The sequence below is a fragment of the Onychomys torridus genome, chromosome 10, assembly GCF_903995425.1.
Source record: "Onychomys torridus chromosome 10, mOncTor1.1, whole genome shotgun sequence".
Classification (NCBI taxonomy): Eukaryota; Metazoa; Chordata; class Mammalia; order Rodentia; family Cricetidae; genus Onychomys; species Onychomys torridus.
Window position 1 is genome coordinate 29,113,050 of NC_050452.1, and position 19,409 is coordinate 29,132,458.

Consider the following 19,409-nt stretch of genomic DNA (forward strand, 5'->3'; position numbering starts at 1 on the left):
CACTGTGCCTGGCCTAGCTTCTAGGAAGTGAAGCAAGAACATACTGAGGGACACAAGCCAGACCTCATGGTGTGGCAGCCTTAGTGTGGCCCTAAACTAGCCCTGTCACCTTTCTAGAAATTCTAGGACACAAGGCAGCTCACATGACACCACCATGTATAGGTATCAGAGCTGCCTCTGACCTATGCATTCCTGAGAGTTGTAAGAAAGTTGAGCGGGGTCCTACCTTGCTGGGGACTTTAATCACCTGCTTTTGAAGGGTCTTTGCCTATCTGGTCAAGACCTATATGAGCCACTGACTGCTGATTTCAAGACTCTTGGGTTTCAATCCTATAGCCTTCTGAGTGTTTCTGTTTCAGGAAAAGAAAAAGCCAGCCCAGGTAGAGCCTCTGACCCCAGCCCTGCTACTCCTGACAGCGAGTCTGTGATTGTTGCTATGGAGCGGGTATCTGTTCTCTTTGATAGGTAAGAAACGTAGCACAGCGCCCCTCTAACCTCAGTAGTCATGGACTATCCTAGAGCCAAAGCCAGAGCAGTTGCCTCTCTGTTTATTTGTTTATCCTCTTAAACTTGAAAATGCATCTTGTGGCCATTTTTCCAGTGCATGTATATTCACAGAGCACCACATGTAGCCAGACTCAGGGACAGCTGGGCCCATGCCCACTACAGCCACACCACTGCCCTCATGAATCCCACAGTCCACTTCTAAGGAAATAAACACTCCTGGGAGTGTGCCGAAATGCTGTGGTAGGGCTCCGGCCACATCCACAGGAAGGCACCCTTGGTTGGGCAGAGATACTGCCAAGTGTCGGAGTCACTTGTGTGCTTCTCAGCTGAACACCATAGTTGTGTGTGCATCCGTGGGGTAGTTATAGGTCAGATCTCTTTCAGGATGTGGCTAAGGGCAAGTGTTGAATGTTGAGAGAAGAATCAACAGGAACATAGATAGGGGTCCTTGATTGATAGAAAAAAACAAAAACAAAAAGCTCCTGATTGACAGTAGTGCTCTGATATTAGGACATGTAGCAGTGAAAAGTTCTTAGAGCATTTTGCTGTGGAAAGTCTCTTCTGTAATGTCACCACCCTACCCTATTCCTGCTATTCCTTTACAGGGGCCTTCCTACAACCCCGCATTGTTCTCCTCATTGTGGCAAAGATCACCCTGTGCTCAAATCAGTCAGGGCATCAAAAGAAATGCCTGGGTGTCACCTTTGGCTTTTAAAGCTCATACCCTAATTGTGGTCTGAGCCCCACTTGGAGCATCCCTGTGGGTCAAGGGCCTCTGAGCTTCAGTCCATATTCTGTGGGCAGGACTGAGAGAGCAGGAACCAGGGTGAAACTCAGATCAGCTCCCCTCCTTACAGGATCCGCAAGGGGTTTCCCTGTGAAGCCAGGGTTGTGGCAAGGATCCTGCCTCAGTTCCTCGACGACTTCTTCCCACCTCAAGATGTCATGAACAAAGTCATTGGAGAGTTTCTGTCCAACCAGCAGCCATACCCACAGTTCATGGCCACTGTGGTATACAAGGTGAGGGTGTCCATGTGTGGGACAAGACAGAGCAGGGGGATGAAAGTGGAACCAATCCCACACTTCTGGTAGGCCTGCCATCAGGCTAGATTCAGCCTGTGAGGTGGGTGGCAGCTGTGCCCTAGTCCCCCAACCCCACCCCACAGCCTGACCCTGTGCTTAGGACTCTCTCCTCCCCAGGTTTTTCAGACTCTGCACAGTGCTGGGCAGTCATCCATGGTTAGGGACTGGGTCATGCTGTCCCTGTCCAACTTCACACAAAGAACTCCAGTTGCCATGGCCATGTGGAGCCTCTCCTGTTTCCTTGTCAGCGCATCTACCAGCCCATGGGTTTCAGCGATGTATCCTTCTATGCGTCTTTGGCCATATTTCAGTCTCCACCAGCCCTTCCTTATTCTCTTAGCATCAGGTTTCATTGAATGTTTTGAGACTGAACTCTACAGAACCCCACAGGTAGCAAATATTACCCTTCCCCAAATATTGCTGCAGTGAGGACCAGCCTCCAGCAGCTCAGGGCCTGAGAGAGAGACTACAGAGCTGGTGGACTATCAGTCACCTTGACTTTTCTATCTGAGGGAGTAAAACTTAATTCTCTAGGCCAACAAGAGGGCTAAACTTAACTCTCTGAGGCTGGAAAAAACACACTCTTAGGGTCTTTCTCTGTTCTCTCTCTTATCTCTTTTCTTTATTTTTCCTTTACAGCTTATATATCCCAACAAAATGTGTTGGGCTATATAAAAGTTACATTGTAGTTACATTCTATTTTTCAAGTGAATGATTATAATGAATACAGGTAAAAACATGTTTCCCATTACCCTTACCTGATTAAACAAATCATCCCGAGAATCCATACATTCACATCTAAGTAACACGTTATAAATTAACAGAGTGTGAGCAAGCAGGATATTTTTCTCAGCCAGTTCTTTTGCTAGCAGGCTGCATTTTGTGGTTTCAAAGAAAGGATCAAGGCAATCATTTTATTACTTATCTCACAAGTAATCTTATAAGGAATCTTGAAAGAATTACAAACCTAAACTTTTATATATGAAAAACCATCAGTCATCTCTACTCAGGGTGCATACCCACTTATCAACATTTTTTTTTTTTTTAATGTATCAGGAAACTGAGCGTAGAAATGGGCACCAGGAATTTATCATCTTTGATCATCAACCAATCCTAGCAAGAAAGGCACACCAGCTAATAATAATAGTTGGGCTGCTTTGTTCTTGTTCCCTGACCTTAACGAGTCCCTCACTCAGGTTTGGGTCTTTCTAAACTTTAGATTGTTTCCTTGGGTTTTTCACCTCAAAGCTATTCACAAAAACATCTCAATCTAACCTTAAATCATTGCCATTCAGCTATGATGCACTCCAAAACCTGTGAATACATCTCCCAAAATTAAGGTTAAAAGAGTTTGAGCTAGCTAGGCTACTGGGACTCAATTGTTTTTCTTAATCATTAACCTAAGCCACAGTCTATATAGCTCCTCCACAGAAACTCATGTGTTCTAGCTGTGTGACATTTCCTTGTTTTATTTTTTATCCTCTGCAGCCTCTGCTTTATCAGAGGCAGGGGGACAACATCTTATCCTACCTTTACCTATGTTAACTTTTCCACTAAACTAACCTCTATCATAATCCCTTACTATGTTTATTAAAAACTCTCAATCATCAAAATTCTATTTAAACTGACACTATTATTGTATAAATCATTGCTTCCGTTAAACAGTACAGCTTAGGAGGAAATCACCTTCATAATACTCCACAGGTCAAAGTGCCTAATAGAACAGGATATTTCCAAGACTACATTAAGGGCTGTGGGGATCTCCCCATGCCCATTCACACCATGCCAGATACCAGAGAAAAAGGGCAGTGGCAGACATGCAGAGACACAGCAGTAGCAGGAGACATTCTGGGGTGAGGCTCTCGGGGACTTGCTTATCTGAGATTCACACATAGGAGCTTTGCTTCCTGGTGGGCCACCTGCTGCTCTAGGGCCACTGGCACCTAAAGATATAAAACTTGACAGGGACACAAAACAGAAGGTGTAGCCATTTGCCAATCCGGGGGCTGCCCAGTGGTGGGTTTGTGGTGGGAGGGCCACTGCTGAAGGCTAGGAGGGAAGCACAGGGGGAGGCAGGGCAACTCAGGCCAGCCGCTGGCCCTGCGGCTGCCGTGTCCTGTGGCATGCTCTGTCCCCCCTGAGCTTTTCTTGGGGCTGCTTCTCATTAGCTCTCATCTTTATGCCATGGTCACCCTCCTGGGGAAAGTCATAAATAAAGCTGTAGTTCCCGCCCCAACACTGCTGCCAGGAGTTCCTCTTTTGGCAGCCTCCCCCACAGTAGACAACGAGAGCTACTGAGCAGCAAAGTTGTCTTGGTGGTGACAGCACAGCCTCATCCCAAGTGCTGGGAAAGCCTTGAGGCAGGGTGCTAGCTCTACCCTCCCTGCACTGGAGCAGTGTGAGCAGGAACACCAGCCACTAGCACTGTGGGGAGCCCAGCGCAGGTAAGTGCTGCTGCACAGAGCACTGGGAACCAGCACCCTCTCCGCACTGCACTGCAGGGCTCCCACTTTCTGGGCCTCTCCACCTTCCCACCCCTGCCCTCCTGGGCAGATAGACTGCAGCTGGGAGAGGGTTGCAAACAGCAGCTGCTACTGATGTGCCTAGGCTGCCCTCTGTTCTGGTTGCCCTCGATCCTTCCTGGGCCTGTTGCTGGACTTAGGAAGGGATCCTTTTGGGGAGGCTGTCTTCCTACCCTTGCTCCTGTTCCCCCTTAACTCTTCTGCCAGCCTTCCACACGTCATCAGCAGGATGGGCAAGCTGGAGCAGGTGGATGTGAACCTTTTCTGCCTGGTTGCCACAGACTTCTACAGACACCAGATAGAGGAGGAATTCGACCGCAGGGCTTTCCAGTCTGTGTTTGAGGTGGTAGCGGCACCAGGAAGTCCGTACCACCGGCTGCTGGCTTGTTTGCGAAATGTCCACAAGGTCACCACCTGCTGAGTAGTACCTGTGGTACGAGAGGCTGAGAGGAGGCAGCTGCTGGGGCCAGAGCCTCCAGGAGCCTGTGCCAGGCTTCTGCTGGGCTGCCTTGGTCACGCAGGCTGTCCACTTGTGTCAAGTGGACAGCCAAGCACTGGCAGGAGTGCTTTGCATTGTGGGCTATGCAGGGAACCTGCACTATGTTGGGGTTGAGCCTGAGTCCTGGGTCCTGACCTCACTGCAACTGGTGGCAGTGCTGGGCTGACCAGGCGTTTGTCTTTTTCCTAGTGTTCCCCTGGCCATGGTTGCCAGGTTGCAGCTGCCCTGGTGTGTGGAGCGGAAGTTCTAGCTCTTGCCAGATGGTTCTGAGCCCTCCTGTCCCACTGGGCTAGAGAGCTCCCACCTGAATTTCCCCAGCAGGGTGTACCTGCCACACCAGTGTCTGGACACAATGAGTGGTGTGTGGGGGCTGGGAACTGGGCTGCCAGGTGTCCAGCGTCGTTTTCCCTTTCTCTGTTTTCTTCTCAGGAGTTAAAATTTAATTATATCAGTAAAGAGATTAATTTTAATGTAACTTTTTATGCCCGTGTAAAGTGTGTGACTTGCAAGGCCTGTGCTGCATGTGATTTAGTTTGTGGAAGTGGATGGACCTTCTGGCCACTGCTCCCTATCCTGTAGCTACTCAGTCTAGTCAGGCAGGTCCCTTGTGTAGCCCAACACTTGATGGCACTTGCACCTCACACATCTCCCTTTTCTTATGCATCACTTTCAACCAGCACAGAGAGGTGTTCATGTCGACTGCCCTGAGAATCCCACCTGTGGCCCAGCTGAGGGCCTGAGGAAAGCTGCTTTCCACTGTTATGGTTGTACAAGGCCTGCCTTGATGCAGCACCCCCTCCTCAGGCATGACTGTCAAGCTGTCTACTCAACAGTGACAATGCAGTCTCCTAGTCCCTCAGCCTAGCCAGAAACAGCCTCTGTTGCACCCATAGAGGTTACCCCAATAACCTCATCTCTGGTCCCGGCTGACCTGGGCTGTAGCCTGTCCAGGAACCGACTAGCCATAGTGGATGCTGTCCCTTTCTATCTTCTGCATGGTGGGGACCTGAGGAGTGCTGGTCTGATAACCCCAAAGGTGTCTCTGAGCTGTGATTTGATGGTTTGTCTCAGTTTCTCTTGGTCAAAGGAAAGCTTGATATCCTAGCAACTGTTAAGAATGGACCCAGCCCCCCCCCCCCCCCCCCCCCCTTTTTTTTTTTTTAGCCCCTTCCCATCTTGCCTTCTGTCAGCCCAGGAGAGTATAGACCTGTGCATATCAGAGCCCAGAGGACTGGAGGGAAGGTTCAGTATCAGGTCAGCCTGTGGCCTGGGGACAGCCTCCCATACTTGTCAGAGCCGCCTCTTCTTCCCAAGGCCCAGGCCCAGAGTAGCCAGGTCATGTTAATGAAAGTTAGCCCTGAACATGGGCTGCTCTCATTTCCTGGCTTGGTTTGGGAGCTCTGTTTGGCTATATGACAGGGTAGGTTCTCTGCTGCTCAGCTAAGGCATGTCCATGTAGAGTGGGGAAAGAGGTCACTTGGATCTGTCTCTAGGCTACACAAGAGGAAAGAGCTTGTAGCCTCTCAGATTAATTAACTGTGCTTCAGTCCACGGAGTGCTGCCTTGAGTCCTTGGGCTCCTCTGTCTTCCCATCATGACACTTGAAAGGCAGCTGGGATGCAAGGCTCCTACTATCCACAGGGCATGGGGAGCCTCACGCACGCCTGGCCTGGTTCTTTTTCCGTATGCCCTGGCAGAGGCCACCCCAGACTATCTTGGTGTCATGGAAGCATGAACAGTGGGTGTGGATCAGATCTTTCAAGAGGGAAGCTACTGAATTTTAATGAAAAAGTCACCAGTGCCCCTTTGCTGACTTAGGGCTCCCACTTCTTACCCTAGACTTTCCCACTAGAAGTGCTTGGGGGCCACATGGAAGTTCATGGATTGCTGCTGCCACACCCCCAGGTTGGCCCAACAGCTCTGAGATGGTCATGTTGCAGGCCTGATTACTGCTTACTGTAGACGTTTATAAGAAAAAATGAACGTAAAATCTGGAGCTATTCCCCTGGGGATTCATATCAGTGAGTTCAACCTGGAGTTCAGTTGGTCTCTTGTTCACAGTATGATCAGAAACAGTTCTTAATATGAGACTAGAACAGTCTCTGCCACAAGGCTGTTCTCTTCTGATAGGCGCCACAGCCTAGAGGTGCACCCAGGCACAGGCAGACATGCATTTGTGTGTGTGTATACCCAGAGTTGTATTTGTGTACACACACACATGCACATGCACATGCACACACTTCTCAAGACATATGTAAGATGCCTGACCATTCTTCCTGAAAGCTGCCTTTTTTGGACCTGCCACATACAGTCAGCTTTGTGACTCTAGCATCTGAGAATGGGACTCAATTTAAAATTTAAAAAAAAAAAAAAAAAAAAAAAAAAAAAAAAAAGGCCGTAGCTCATTAAAGTCCCACTGGCGATACTGCCCCCTACTGGCTGCAAGAGGGACAAGACGTTTTATCAAATTCCTCAAAATGTGTGGACTTCTAAACTTTATTTTAAAATGTTATTTTGATTGTGGGATTTTAGGGGCAAGAGGTGGGATGTTGTTTTCCTGCTGGTACTGTCAGGAAAGATTTTAATGAAACCAGGGTAGAACTATTTGGCAATGCACTTCAGCATGTTTCTTCTCCAAAATGTGCCTCCTTCCCACTGCTGCCCCCCTTGACATGTAGGTGACTCTGCAACTGCCAAGTGCTCTTTATTAGTCACTCATTCTTGACTGCACATGTGCCCTTCAAGAGGGGAGAGCTAGAGGGGCCCCACCTCCAGCCTGTGGAATGTAGTGCCAGAGAAGGCACTGACCCTGCCGCAAAGCACCTTGTAAGTGAGGCAGCTCTGCTTTCGGCCCAGAGGGTGGGTCTTACACAGCAATAGCGTGGCTCACAGCCTCCCTCTGTGGGGCTGCAGACACCGTCTCTTCTCGCCGCCTGTGAGCCTCCTTCCCCACACACTGTCACCTGGGTTTACACCCTCCTTCCGTCAACACTGAGCACTAAGGTCATAGCTGCTGCCAGCGCAGGCAGGAAGCTGTCTTCTGGGGGTTGGTCTATGGGAGCCGAAGGCACTAAGAGCTGCTGAGGCTGGGTGGGGGCTCAGGATTGTCACAGGTTGGAAGAGAACTGTCCCTCCATGGGTCTGGAGCTTCCAGGAAAGAAGAACCCACACTGAGCAGTGTGACAACTCAAGATGATCCGAAGGTTCAGGGCGACCCCTCTGTGCTTGTCACGCGTTAGTTCAAAGGAACTGCTTCCCTCAGTGTTTCCGGAAACACCCTCTGCCACAAGTTGGGTGTAAGGTGATGGTGGCAGAGACCTGTCTGCAGAGGTTTGGCTGCGTTCTAGGGGCTCCTGTGTGTCACAGGCTCCACTGGGAAGGAGGGCTGTGATGGGTGTGCCCGGAGCCCAGCCCAGACTTGGCTGTCCATTTCCAAGAGGAAGGACTGACATGAAATGTATATTTAAAAGTTTTAAATCGCAGATATTGTACATTTGAATTAAAGAGGCAATTAAACTACCCATTGTTACTGTCTGAGCCTTGCTTTACTTCTAAGAATCTCCTTTCTAGCATTTGAGGAAAGCATCCTGCTCATCTCCAGTGGGCAAGGATACCGCTCAGCAAGCTGCCTTGGCACTATAAAGGTCGGGCAACACTAGGTATGGAATGAACCTAGGTGCCTGGAGTGGGGACCAGGCCTAGGGGTATTCACAACCCTACTGAAGTGGTCTTCCTTGTCTGGGAGGTACAGTGTGCCAAGTTCTGATCGTTATTGGCATTTTAAACCATTGTGCGAGGTCCTAGATACTATTTCAGCTTCCACACGTTGCTCCAGGGTACTAGCGGAGTGGTAAGGCTCCATCCTCACATTAGGACACACAGTTTGGCTTTGGAGTCATATAGTCTCCAACCCTTCTTTCTGGTCGTACTCCTGGTCCAGGTGGAACCACTCCACCCCTCTCAAAACAGCTGGTCTTCCCACCTTTGTCCTAGGCTGGCTGCTGTGTCTGCAGTGCCTACCGTATCCTGTGTAGCTTGTGAAGCGTCCATCTTACCAGGTCCCTTCCCTTGTATCTGGGCTGAGCCTGAAGTGCAGGCATGTTATTTACCAGCCTGCAGGGAAAGGGGCTGTTTGTTAAACACTTCCTGAAGGCCCATCAAGTTCCAGTTGAGAGGCAGTTGTCTGCTTGGTCCCTCAGGCCAGCGGACACTGAAGTCAGTGGTAGGATCACTCTGGAGCCTTAGTAGCTCAAGCATTTGATGGTGTGGGTGTCGCTTCAACTCTGAGTCTGACTCAGCAGCCCTCTGGCACTATGGTGACCTTGCCCTTAATTGAGTTTGGGTCACCAGAGAAATGAAGCGCCCTTCCCTAACAGGCATAGGTGGTATTTTCAGAAAGGATGAGGTAAGCCTCCCTGGGATGTCTGCAGCATGGTATTCTAGCCACCACAGCAGAGCACCCCTCCTCACCAGAGCAAGTCTTGCCCTCCCCCCCCTTTGCCTGGGGAATATAGGAGCACAAGACTTGAGATCCCCCCCGTCCTGCCTTTCATTGTGGTTGGTGTTTGTTTCCAACTTTCCCAAAAACATTCTGAAGGAGTTTCTTAAAGAAGGAAGCCTAATACTGTGTTGGATGAGGAAGCCAGGGTGAGTATGTGTGCCATGGAGTAGGTTCCAGGTTCTCTGGAGCTACACTGGGGCTTCCTAGGGCATGGGCCTTTCCTCCATAGGTGGTTATATAGCTCAACCAAATCTGGAAAACCCACTTGGGCAGCCCAGGGAAGGCTCATGGGCAGATGTGGACCCACCACTGGAGAATCTCAGACCTTCCTAGAATCTCCACACATCCTTGCCTCTGAAGCCTGAGTCTCAGCTCCCTAAGTATCTCCTCCCTCCATGTCATGGTCCTGGAGGGGATGCCTGCTTCACTTTAAGCTCACAGTGGGCATTTGGAGTATGGTTAGAGAGGGGAGGGCTGTCCACAAAGACAGTGAGTCAAAGTCTGGGCTCCTCAATGCCACATAGTGGTAATGTTCAGTATTGCAATCTAGGTACCTAGCTATGCTTCTATCCCAGGAATTGCTGGCACAGGCCAATTCTAGGGTAGGTCAGAACCCCTCTTACTACCCACCACTGAGATAGGCCACACCTCACTTGGCTCCCAGAGCAGTCCAGGCTCCTTAGTGCCCCAAGACTTCCCAGACCAGGCCCTGCTACCCCTTAGTCAAGGCTGCACTTGGGCACACTGCCACATACATGTGCACACGTTTCATTACTTCTAGGCCTCTGTCAGATCTTCAACCCCTAAATTCTTCCCACCAGTACAGAATGTTCACAGCCCCTTGCTTTTGAAGTGTCCTGGTATCCCACCATAGCTGCCCACTTCCTGCTCTGGCCTCTCTATATAGGCTGACCTTGGCTGCCATCACCCTCGTTGAGCCTACTTTCCTACAGCCTGGACAGTTCCCAGAAATGCAAGTTTCAGGTTAGCCCCAGACTCATTATTTAGAAGGGAGACAGACCCAGAGAGCCTAAGTAGGTCTCACCAGCTCACAGCAGGCCAGGCTTGACCCCATTTCTTGTGCCTGGCCTCTAAGGGACACTTGCTAAAGCTGACCTGCCCCCTTTCCCTTCAGGTGCTACTGGGGGCCTAGTCCTCAGCCTTCTGCCTTCTCATCCTGTGACAACTGAGGGTCCTAGCAGGCCATGCAGCTGTGCCAAGGTATGGAACTCTGTAGCCATGTGACTGTAGGACCCTGAGTAATGGCAATAAAATCCATTAGCCAACAGCTAGCTCCTGGCCAGGCTTAGAACTCTCCAGAGGCTCTAAGGAGGTTTGTGGGAGGGGCTAGGAGATGGAAGATAGGGACCCTATGACCTCCCCATATCCCTAAAGAGGTTATGGCTCTTTGGCCAGCACTTTCCTAGCTCCTGTTATTCTAGTCCAGGGATGAAGAAACTGAGGCTGGGGTCCATTGCTAAGGTCACGCAGAATTAGATAGCATCTTGAAGCTGGGCATGGTGGCACACATTTTTAATCCCAGTACTCAGGAGGCAGAGACAGGTGGATCTCTAAATTCAAGGCCAGCCTGATATACAGAACTCTTGGGCCCCAGTTCATGCTTGCCTATCTTTCCTTGTTTGCTAGAGGTGCTGTCTGTGGAAAGGCAATAGGGCACGTAACTAGTTGCCCCACCCCACAAGGATTGATCTTTTGAGCCTAAAGAATGGGGGCTTCCTGGAGGAGGCACTTTCTAGGCTCTCTACACTGCTGGGAGCGCTGAGAACCAGACCCAGTTCCTACACTCAGCACTAGGGGGCAGCAGTGAACCAGCGGCCAGTCGTGTGTCTGGCAGGCTGGCAGGACCAATGTCTGACTCTGACAGCTAGAGGACCCCTTTCGGAGAAATAGGACAGTGATGGGTGTCTGTAAAGCTCGCAGTCGGAAGGAGTCCGTAGGTGACTGGCAGGGTCCAGAGAGGAAGGAGTTCAGCCCGTACGCCGCCGCCGCAGCTTTAGCAAGGCCGGGCACTGACCTGAACCTATGAAGTAACACAGAAAGACTTCCAGGGCCTGCCTCTCTTTCCCTTCCACTTGAAATTCTGGACTGGAGCTCAGGTCACTGCCCCACCACCCGACAAAGTCCTAACTGTGCTCCTTACAACGGACACAGGAAGCCCCGAGACAGTTTTCTCCTGGCTGAGCTCTCCTGCCTTTGACCTGTGGGGAGCAGACTGATAGACTCTTCCTCTGCTGACCAGAGAGTTTGAGCCTAGTTGCTTAGGAACCAGGCTAGACCCTGTGTCTACCACAAGCTTGTGCAGCTGAGGGCCTTAGGTTCCATGGAGTCACATTTGGTTCTCACCTCCCAGATGTTAGATGTTGGTGCCCTGTGATGGCCTTCCCTCTGCAGACTCCACATCCTCCACTCCTGCTTTCCTGCTGGTTCCTCAGCCTGAGGTCCCTGCCTCGCCCTGTGGGCTTACTAATCCCCCACCTTGATATTTTTTGCCTGTCTCCACCCCAGCATTGCTGTATTTCTTGAAGACTAGCCCCAGGCTGTGCCCTGCCTCAGGCCACTGCCAATTTTCCCTGCTGGGCCTCCTTATTTCAGCCCAGTTAGCCTCTTCCCTCAGTGCCACGCTCCTGCGTCCACCCATGATGAAGGTCAGTGTCTGTGCCCTTCTGACCTGCATGGCTAAGCAAGGCCTAGTTATGGCTAGCCTGTCTTCCCACACAACCTGAGAGCCAGGGTGTTTGGTGGAGTGGAGCAAGAGTAGCAAAGAGTCAATGATGATGAGGCAGGGCCTCATGAGGCCCAACCTCAGTAAAGCTTGACAGGCCTCTGAGAGAGAGTGACCTCTCAGCCAGGACCCCACCACACCAACAGTCATCAGTGTAGCATTGGGGCCCTCATCTCCCTTGTGACCCTGCACCTTGGGTCTCAGCACACTGCCTGTCTTGGGCCTCCTCAGACTCCGGCCTATATGAACCAGGTAGGGCTGAGGTGGGGACTGCCTGGGTCCCCCGTGCAGAAGCCTTTCAGGCACAGCTGAAGCAAGTCTCTGAGGCCTCGAGGGCCAGCAGGGTGGGAGGAGGGCTGGGAGCCACAGTGGGTTTGGGCACAGCCTCTCACTGCAATATTGATGGCCCGTCAGTGCGGCCCTGATTCCTGTGCTTTCAGTTAAAAGGTTTCTGTTGTTGTAGCTTATGCAGTTGCTCTGTTGCTATGGAAACATGACATCAAAATGACGTTTCCCGTTTAAAAGCTTTTAACTAAATTCCTGCCTGTCAGATGTAGGCCCCATTTTGAGCGTGGAGCTGCCTCGAGCGAGCGAGCAAGCGAATGAGTGCACTGCCTCTCGCCCATGGTGCGCTGGCCAGGCCTGAGGCCCTGCCTGAGTGCCATCCTTAACCCTGCAGGTGCCTCCAGCATGGCAGCAGCCGAAGTGCCCGGCTACCTTGTGTCTCCTCAGACAGAGAAGCATCGGCGGGCCCGCAACTGGACAGATGCGGAGATGCGCGGCCTCATGCTGGTCTGGGAGGAGTTCTTCGATGAACTCAAGCAGACCAAGCGCAATGCCAAGGTCTACGAGAAGATGGCCAGCAAGCTCTTCGAGATGACTGGGGAGCGCCGGCTAGGCGAGGAAATCAAGATCAAGATCACCAACATGACCTTTCAGTACAGGTGGGCACGCAGGTGGGCATGCAGGATGGTTCTGGGAGGGTCCGGCCAGGCTGCTCTACTCTTGGCCACTCTGTGGTCTGAGGCAGGGAGGGTGCGTGTGTGGCCTGGGATGGATGGTCCACCTGTAGGTTAGAGCCCCACTGGGCAAGATGGCCTTCTAAAACCACTTATGTAGCCTTCCATTGGGAAGATGGGGAAACTGAGGCCCAGAAGCAAAAAAACTGGTCCTGAACTCTGAAGTAGCAAGGCTGGGAATGTCAACTTCCACTCAACTTCCTGGGACCAGGGCTGGAGCTGCAGCATCTTGGGGATGGTTCTCAGGTTGGCATTAGACCTGCCTCCTGCCGGCCGTGATGCCTCAGAGGTGTGTGTCACACAGGCGGCGGCAGCCGGCCTCACTTCCTGAACCGGGACTCCAGGGTACCAGTTAGTCTAGCTTCTGCCCGCCTCACCTGTCACAGCCCCTAAGTTGGGTTTCATGACAGGAAACCAGCTGTTGTGAAAAGGAGGCTTGACTCCCAGGCCTGGCTCATCTTGATGTCCTGGGACTTTGGGTGCTAAGTGAGCCCCCGCGTGTGCCTAGGGCCAGCCTCAGGGTTGGCGAGAGGGGTGTTTGGGGGCTTCCCAGACAGCACAAAACTCTGCTCTGGGAGCTCCCCATCTGGGCCTCTGACTCGGCTGCGTCTCAGTTTGACTGTCCTGGCGTGCAGCTGGAGGAGAGCCTGGAGGGAACTGACGCTCTAAGGCCCGGAACTTCTCTGGCATCCAGAAGGGGACTGCTGTGGTGGGCCTGACCTATCTGGAGAGAGCCAGAGGCAAGGCAGGGATCATGGATGGGGTGCAGACTGTGGACTTTGGAGGCATTGAGAGAGTAGTGGGTGGGACGAAGGTCAAGGTATAAAGTGAAGGTCATGTGCATGAGGCTCTTAGGAGGGGGAGGGGTCGGAGACTATGGAAAGAGGACAGTTGTTAAGAGTTCTTCCTCCAAAGACAGACTGGACAGGCTGGGCCTAAGAGCCTGTCCAGATGGGAGGTGCTATCCCAAGGGGCTCACGAACATCCGAGTAGTTGATCTGGTGAGTTGGGCAGATGAGGAGGCTGGTGCAGACCTTGCCATGCAGGCGTATCTGTGAGGTGCTCAGCCAGACTCCATGGAACAGGGGTACCCTCTTGGGTGAAGAGATGCCTCAAGAAAGAGAAGGGAACCCTGCCTGGCCCATGAGCCCTGTGCCCTGGGAGACGTGGAGGCCCAACAAGACCTTGGACAGACCATGAAGCCCGGAAGCTCCATTTCTAACTGCTGATTTGACTTCTAAGGGCCGGAAGAAGTGGAAGGGTCTCAAGCCTGTCCTGTCCATGGCTCGTTTCTGACCCCCCAGTGCTGACCCCAGCAGAGCCTGCAAGCCAAGACCCACAGCTCTAACAGCTGCTTAGGTCTGGCATCAGTCATTTAGTGAAACTGATATCCAATGTAAGCCTGTCTTAGGAAGAGAGAGCTGAGAGGCCGGTCAAGTGCCCATGAGCACACACAAACACATGAAGACAACAGCAGCCATGGCCTGGCTTACTCACCCCCATACCTAGTCCAGTTCTGGGTGAAGACGGCGTTTCTGGGGGAGCTGGGGAGCTCTAGTAGCAGTGTCCCTTAGCCTCCCTCTCTTTGACTGGGTGGCGCATGGTGTCTAACTGGGTTCTTCATTATTTATCTTGAAAGCCTCCCTTGGAGACCTAGGGGAGGGATTCTGTCTCCACTCCTAGAGGTGGTTGTGAGCCCAGGAGACCCGGGAGATGAGGAGGCCTGGGAGCAACAGCCAGAGCAGTCTGGCAGAAGGGGGCGTAGCCCTTCAGTTTATAAAGCACACGTGGACCGTGGCTCCTCAGAGCTGACCAATTCTTTATCCATCTGTTCCTAACCTCTCACAGAAGAGTCTTGTCTTACTTTTTTCCAGGAGATGTTTATCTATTAAGGTTTTAGCTTAAAGGAAATCTAAGTAGCTTAGCTAGGTCTCATGGGACATGATTTGTTGGAGTACCACATGAAGCCCCCTCCCTAGAGACAGGCTTTCCCCAAGGAGTGGAGCTTAGTGGAGCAGAGAGAACTGGAGAGGGAGTTCTCTGGAAAGGAGGAGACTGGGTAGAAGGTGACGTGGCACCAGTGGTAAGAAACTTCTCGTTCCCTGGGCTCCCAGGTGGCTTGATGTCCCCCCCACCACCTCTATTCATCCAGAGCACTCTGTGCCCTGTCCTGTGTGACCTGTCTCTGCTTTCTAATGCTGTCACACCATGTGGTGGAGCTCCCCAGGCCCTTGATGCTGTTCCCCAAAGCCAGCCTCTGCTATGGCTACCACAGCCTATCCTGAGAAGCAACCCCTTGTCATTGGCTGTGCCTGTGTCGGGGGCTCCTTCAGCCAGCTCTCTATCTTCAGGGACCAGTGAGACTAGGGTCAGCCCTAGCAGAGAACCCCGTATGGGCCCAAGGTGGCCCTGAGGACTGTAGTGTTCCTGCCCACCCTGCCTGTAGCCTCTTTCTGTGCAGACCAGAACTATCCAGCTAGCCTGTGTCCTGTCTCCCCTGTCCTCCCTCCCCAGGGGGTAGCTGAGGACAGGGATGTGACAGTCCTCTCAGTGAGACAGGACCCATCCATGGGAGAAGATAGGGCATGGGGACTTGAGAGCATGGGCCGCAGCGATCAGACCTTCGTCTTGGACACTAGTAGCGAGGGGATGTCAAGCAGTGTGAGAGAGCACTGACCACCCAGCCCCACAGTCTCTGGGTGGGCTGTGGGTTTGAGAGCTAGCTCAGGCTTAGCTCAGGGCTGGGATGGTAGAAGCATTTCAGGAGTATGGCCTAACATACCTTCCTGGTAGGTTCAGCTGAGGACGATATTGGAGCCTGGCCTCCTGTTTACCAGACATTATTTTTGTAAATCCTTCCCTTTAGCTCTGTGGAGGGCTTACTTTTTCATCCCCATTTTACCAATGTAAAACATGAAGGATCAGAGAGGTTAACGAACCTGTCCAAGATCACACTGTGTGTGCAAGATACAGGCTCAGAGCTGTGAGTATTGTTTTCCTGTGGCCTGCGGTGACCTCTCCTGGCGGCAGGCAGCTTTGTGGAATACAACTGCTGCCTGGCAATTTCTTCCATGTCGGTATCTCATACAGTCTCATCGCTGCAGGTTAATTTATATAAAAAGCACTCAGTTCACTGCAGTGAGTTTAGAATCCATAGAAGAGCAGAGACTACAGGAACCAGCCTCACGCTCCGAGCACCTATGGGTGCCCTTGCTCATGCTTGGGTTTCCCTTCTGACACCAAAGGCTGTACGGGTCCCAGCGCCTCTCTACCTTCTGTCCAGTGTCACGGGGGCCCTAGAGCCTGGCTGATCTTGCCAAGGAAGCCAGTGCTGGCTGAAAGTGGCTCCCGCCTGTGTCCGCATGACTCCCTCTGGGGACCCAAACCCCTTGTGTGCCACTCTGCCCAGGGGCCAGGCAGGCCAGGCTGCAGCTGCTGTCTCTCACCTTGGCTCTTGTGTCTCTCGTTTCAGGAAATTAAAATGCATGACAGATAGCGAGTCGGTCCCGCCGGACTGGCCCTATTACCTAGCCATTGATAGGATTCTGGCCAAGGTCCCTGAGTCCTGTGAGGGCAAACTGCCGGATGGCCAGCAGCCGGGGCCCTCCACGTCCCAGACCGAGGCGTCCATGTCACCGTCTGCTAAGTCCACCCCTCTGTACTTACCGTATACCCAGTGCTCCTATGAAGGCCGCTTCGAGGACGATCACTCCGACAGCTCCTCCAGCTTACTGTCCCTTAAGTTCAGGTAGTGTGTGTTTGCTCTTCCTCTTCTGACCCAGCACTGCCTTGCCACCTCCATCCCCGGCCCCACCCCCGAACGGGGCCAAGGCTCCAGTGCTTGGAGCTAGGGGCTGGCGGTGGCTCAGTGGCATGCTGTGGTGTCCTCTGCCCTGACCGGTTGCACGGGCGATAGCTGTCTGTGTGCCTTGTCCAGGGCCAGGGCAGCCTCAGGGCAGCAAGAGTTCTAGTGCCAGTGGACAGGTGGGGCTTGTCCAAGGCTCCATCACCTCTTCTTACGCACATGGAAAGTTCTTTGACCTCTCTGACCTGTGTCTCCCAGCCTAAAATGGGGATAAATCAGGACTCCTCAAGGAGAAAAAAAAAACACAGGGCCAGGTGCCAAGCATGCCCTCCCTGCCGGCCAAGCCCCAACATGGACCCCACCTCAGTAACAGGTCCTCTCAACATGGAGATACAGGTCTGCACCTCCTGAGCAGTGAGTGGGCCATATGTTCTCTGTCTTCTCTGTCTTCACACTCTAGGCTTATATCAGCCACACGCCTGTGCCTGCGAGATACTCATAGAGCCTCTGAGAGTTGGGGGGATAAGGAGGAGACACCCTATGGTGTTGGACTGTGGAGTCCAGAGCAGACACTTCTGAGGAGGAGATCTTTAGGAAGGGTTTGCAAGGCAAAAGAGGAAGGAGTCAGGCAGTTCAAGAAACCAGGAAATGTGACTTTGAGTTAGTTACGGGCCTTCAAGCCTGTCTCAGAGCAGGTAGGGTAGGGAAGGTGTCTCACTGGCGGTCTTGGAACCTGATGTCCCTAGGGTGGGAAACATCTGCTGAAGTCACCCAGAAAGCCCTTCCCCAGAGGGGATTTCCCACTGAAGGGCCCAGACAAAGTCTGTCTTTACTAGAACCAGACCAAGTGAGCAGAGAAGCCTGAGATTTATGGCCAACTGTTCTCATGGCTTACCAAACCCAATTCCCAGGCACAGCTGCCTGGGGCTTTGTCCCCAAGACTGGCTGATCACCCACTCTGCTCAGAACACTGAGCACAGGCCAGGCACTGGCAGCTACCAGAATAGGCCTTGGGGTCTGGTAGGCATTGGCAACTCCCTGCTGTCCATCAAGGGCTTTTAGACAGCAACCCTGGGGCATCTCCTGGGAAGGAACCCAGATGGCTGGTCAATCTCTCTCTCTCTCTCTCTCTCTCTCTCTCTCTCTCTCTCTCTCTCTCTCTCTGTCTCCTCCCCACACACCCCCACCGAAGGCATACTTGGAAACCAGGCTCAGGGTAGGCCTGCATTCTGAACCCATTTCTTCATCTGTCACAGGCCAGTGGGGGTTACAGATTTCCCTTACCTTAAGAGTGCCACAGCATCTTCCAGCCTTACTGCTCCCTGGAGTGGGCTCTCCACCCTGGAGTACCGTCCTCCAGCTCAGTGGGATCGGGGTGTTGTCAGGGTTGTGTGCCCACAAGGCCCACACTCTGGGATGTGGAGGGTCTTGGAGCTGCCTGCCAGCTCCTCCCACAAGCCAGTACTGGCTGTCACCTGCTGCTCTCTCTGCTGAGTGAGCTCTGAGCCCTCGCCACCCCTGTGAGCTGAGACCTGAGTCAGATGGGGCTCCTGGGGCCTCAGTGTCCTAGTTTGTCCGGTGGGGTGTTTGGGAAGGTCTCATGGCCCCCTGTCCCAGGCCCTGTAACCAGCTCATGTCTCCTCCACAGGTCAGAGGAACGTCCTGTGAAGAAACGCAAGGTGCGGAGCTGTCACCTACAGAAAAAGAAGCTGCGGCTGCTGGAGGCCATGCTGGAAGAACAGCGCCGGCTGAGCCGTGCCATGGAGGAGACGTGCCGAGAGGTGCGCCGTGTGCTGGACCAGCAGAACATCCTGCAGGTTCAGAGTCTGCAGCTTCAGGAGCGCATGATGAGCCTGCTGGAGAAGATCATCGCCAAGTCCAACGTCTAGGCCATGGCCAGGATGCCAGGTGCCACAGTCCCATCTGGAGGCCAACCCAAGCTCAGGGCCCCGCCCACCCAGGCTCAGGGCCCCGCCCACCCAGGCTCAGGGCCCCGCCCACCCAGGCTCAGGGCCCCGCCCACCCAGGCAGGATTCCAGAAAGGGGACAGCTTTCAATCTGGCCTCTGTGCCTCTCTGAAGGGCTTTCCAGGACTCCAGTGGCCCTGGGAGGCCTTGGAACCCCCATGTCCAGCATTAATGCCAGGGACTCCAGGGCGACTCCTAGTGAGAAGATCCCAGAATCTACTCTCCAGTAAAGTCACTACCATGATACTTGAAACAGCTTTTGATATTAAACATACTTTCTATTGTTGCCTGGCAGCTGACTTCGCTCTCTCTGGTGTGAAGGGGAAAGGAAATGCCGGCTGGCACAATTCTCTGCAGACTAAAGCAAATGCCATAGGTCAGGGGCAGGCTGTAGGGGTCTTTCCTCCACAGGCTCTGTAGCATCTGCCCTCATTACCCAGTTATCACCCTACTAACGCAACCCAGTCACCCTCGGTCATCTGTGTGGACTTTCACACTAGCACGGGATCCGGGCCCACTCATGCTCTCTGAAGGCCTGTTGATCTGGATCCTGGTAGCCGTGGCATGCTCAGTGAGGCACAGGTCTTGGCTTTATGCAGCTTTACTTCAGTCAGCAGAGAAATAGTAGCCGATGATGTGAGTGATGAAGGGAAAGGTCCGGCCTGTGACAGAAGGAACCAGATTCAGGTAGAGGTAGGAAGAGCACCCACACACAGGGAACAACCGTTGCAAACACCCAGGGGGACCTGTTGCAGCTAAGTCA

General features: G+C 52.7%; 2 protein-coding genes across 4 annotated transcripts in view; both read left to right on the plus strand.

Annotated features, from left to right (window-relative positions):
- Htt (huntingtin) overlaps nucleotides 1-8,132 on the plus strand; it is a 140,844-nt gene extending 132,712 nt beyond the window's left edge. The window contains exons 64-67 of the mRNA XM_036201098.1: nucleotides 360-465; nucleotides 1,365-1,527; nucleotides 1,708-1,868; nucleotides 4,320-8,132. Coding sequence (XP_036056991.1) covers nucleotides 360-465; nucleotides 1,365-1,527; nucleotides 1,708-1,868; nucleotides 4,320-4,533 — 644 coding nt within the window. The 3' untranslated portion in view covers nucleotides 4,534-8,132. The remainder of the gene's footprint in view (nucleotides 1-359; nucleotides 466-1,364; nucleotides 1,528-1,707; nucleotides 1,869-4,319) is intronic.
- Nucleotides 8,133-12,347: 4,215 nt separating this feature from the next.
- Msantd1 (Myb/SANT DNA binding domain containing 1) lies at nucleotides 12,348-18,961 on the plus strand. 3 transcript variants are annotated; one of them, XM_036201210.1, is made up of 3 exons: nucleotides 12,348-12,811; nucleotides 16,347-16,622; nucleotides 18,328-18,961. In XM_036201210.1, the coding sequence occupies exons 1-3, from the start codon at nucleotides 12,480-12,482 to the stop codon at nucleotides 18,566-18,568; spliced, it is 849 nt and encodes a 282-aa protein (XP_036057103.1). In that variant the 5' UTR covers nucleotides 12,348-12,479; the 3' UTR covers nucleotides 18,569-18,961. The 3 variants fall into 3 exon arrangements, with proteins under 3 accessions (XP_036057103.1, XP_036057104.1, XP_036057105.1); XM_036201211.1 differs by having other exon boundaries at nucleotides 12,348-12,799; XM_036201212.1 differs by lacking the exon at nucleotides 16,347-16,622 and having other exon boundaries at nucleotides 12,348-12,799.
- Nucleotides 18,962-19,409: the final 448 nt, after the last annotated feature.

Bases quoted from the DNA above. Each gene is read 5' to 3' on its own strand.
- Msantd1 (XM_036201210.1), top strand. From the start codon at position 12,480: ATGGTGCGCTGGCCAGGCCTGAGGCCCTGCCTGAGTGCCATCCTTAAC. The intron at 12,812-16,346 runs GTGGGCATGCAG...CTCTCGTTTCAG, and splicing joins CAGTACAGGTGGGCACGCAG to GAAATTAAAATGCATGACAG. The intron at 16,623-18,327 runs GTAGTGTGTGTT...TCTCCTCCACAG, and splicing joins TTACTGTCCCTTAAGTTCAG to GTCAGAGGAACGTCCTGTGA.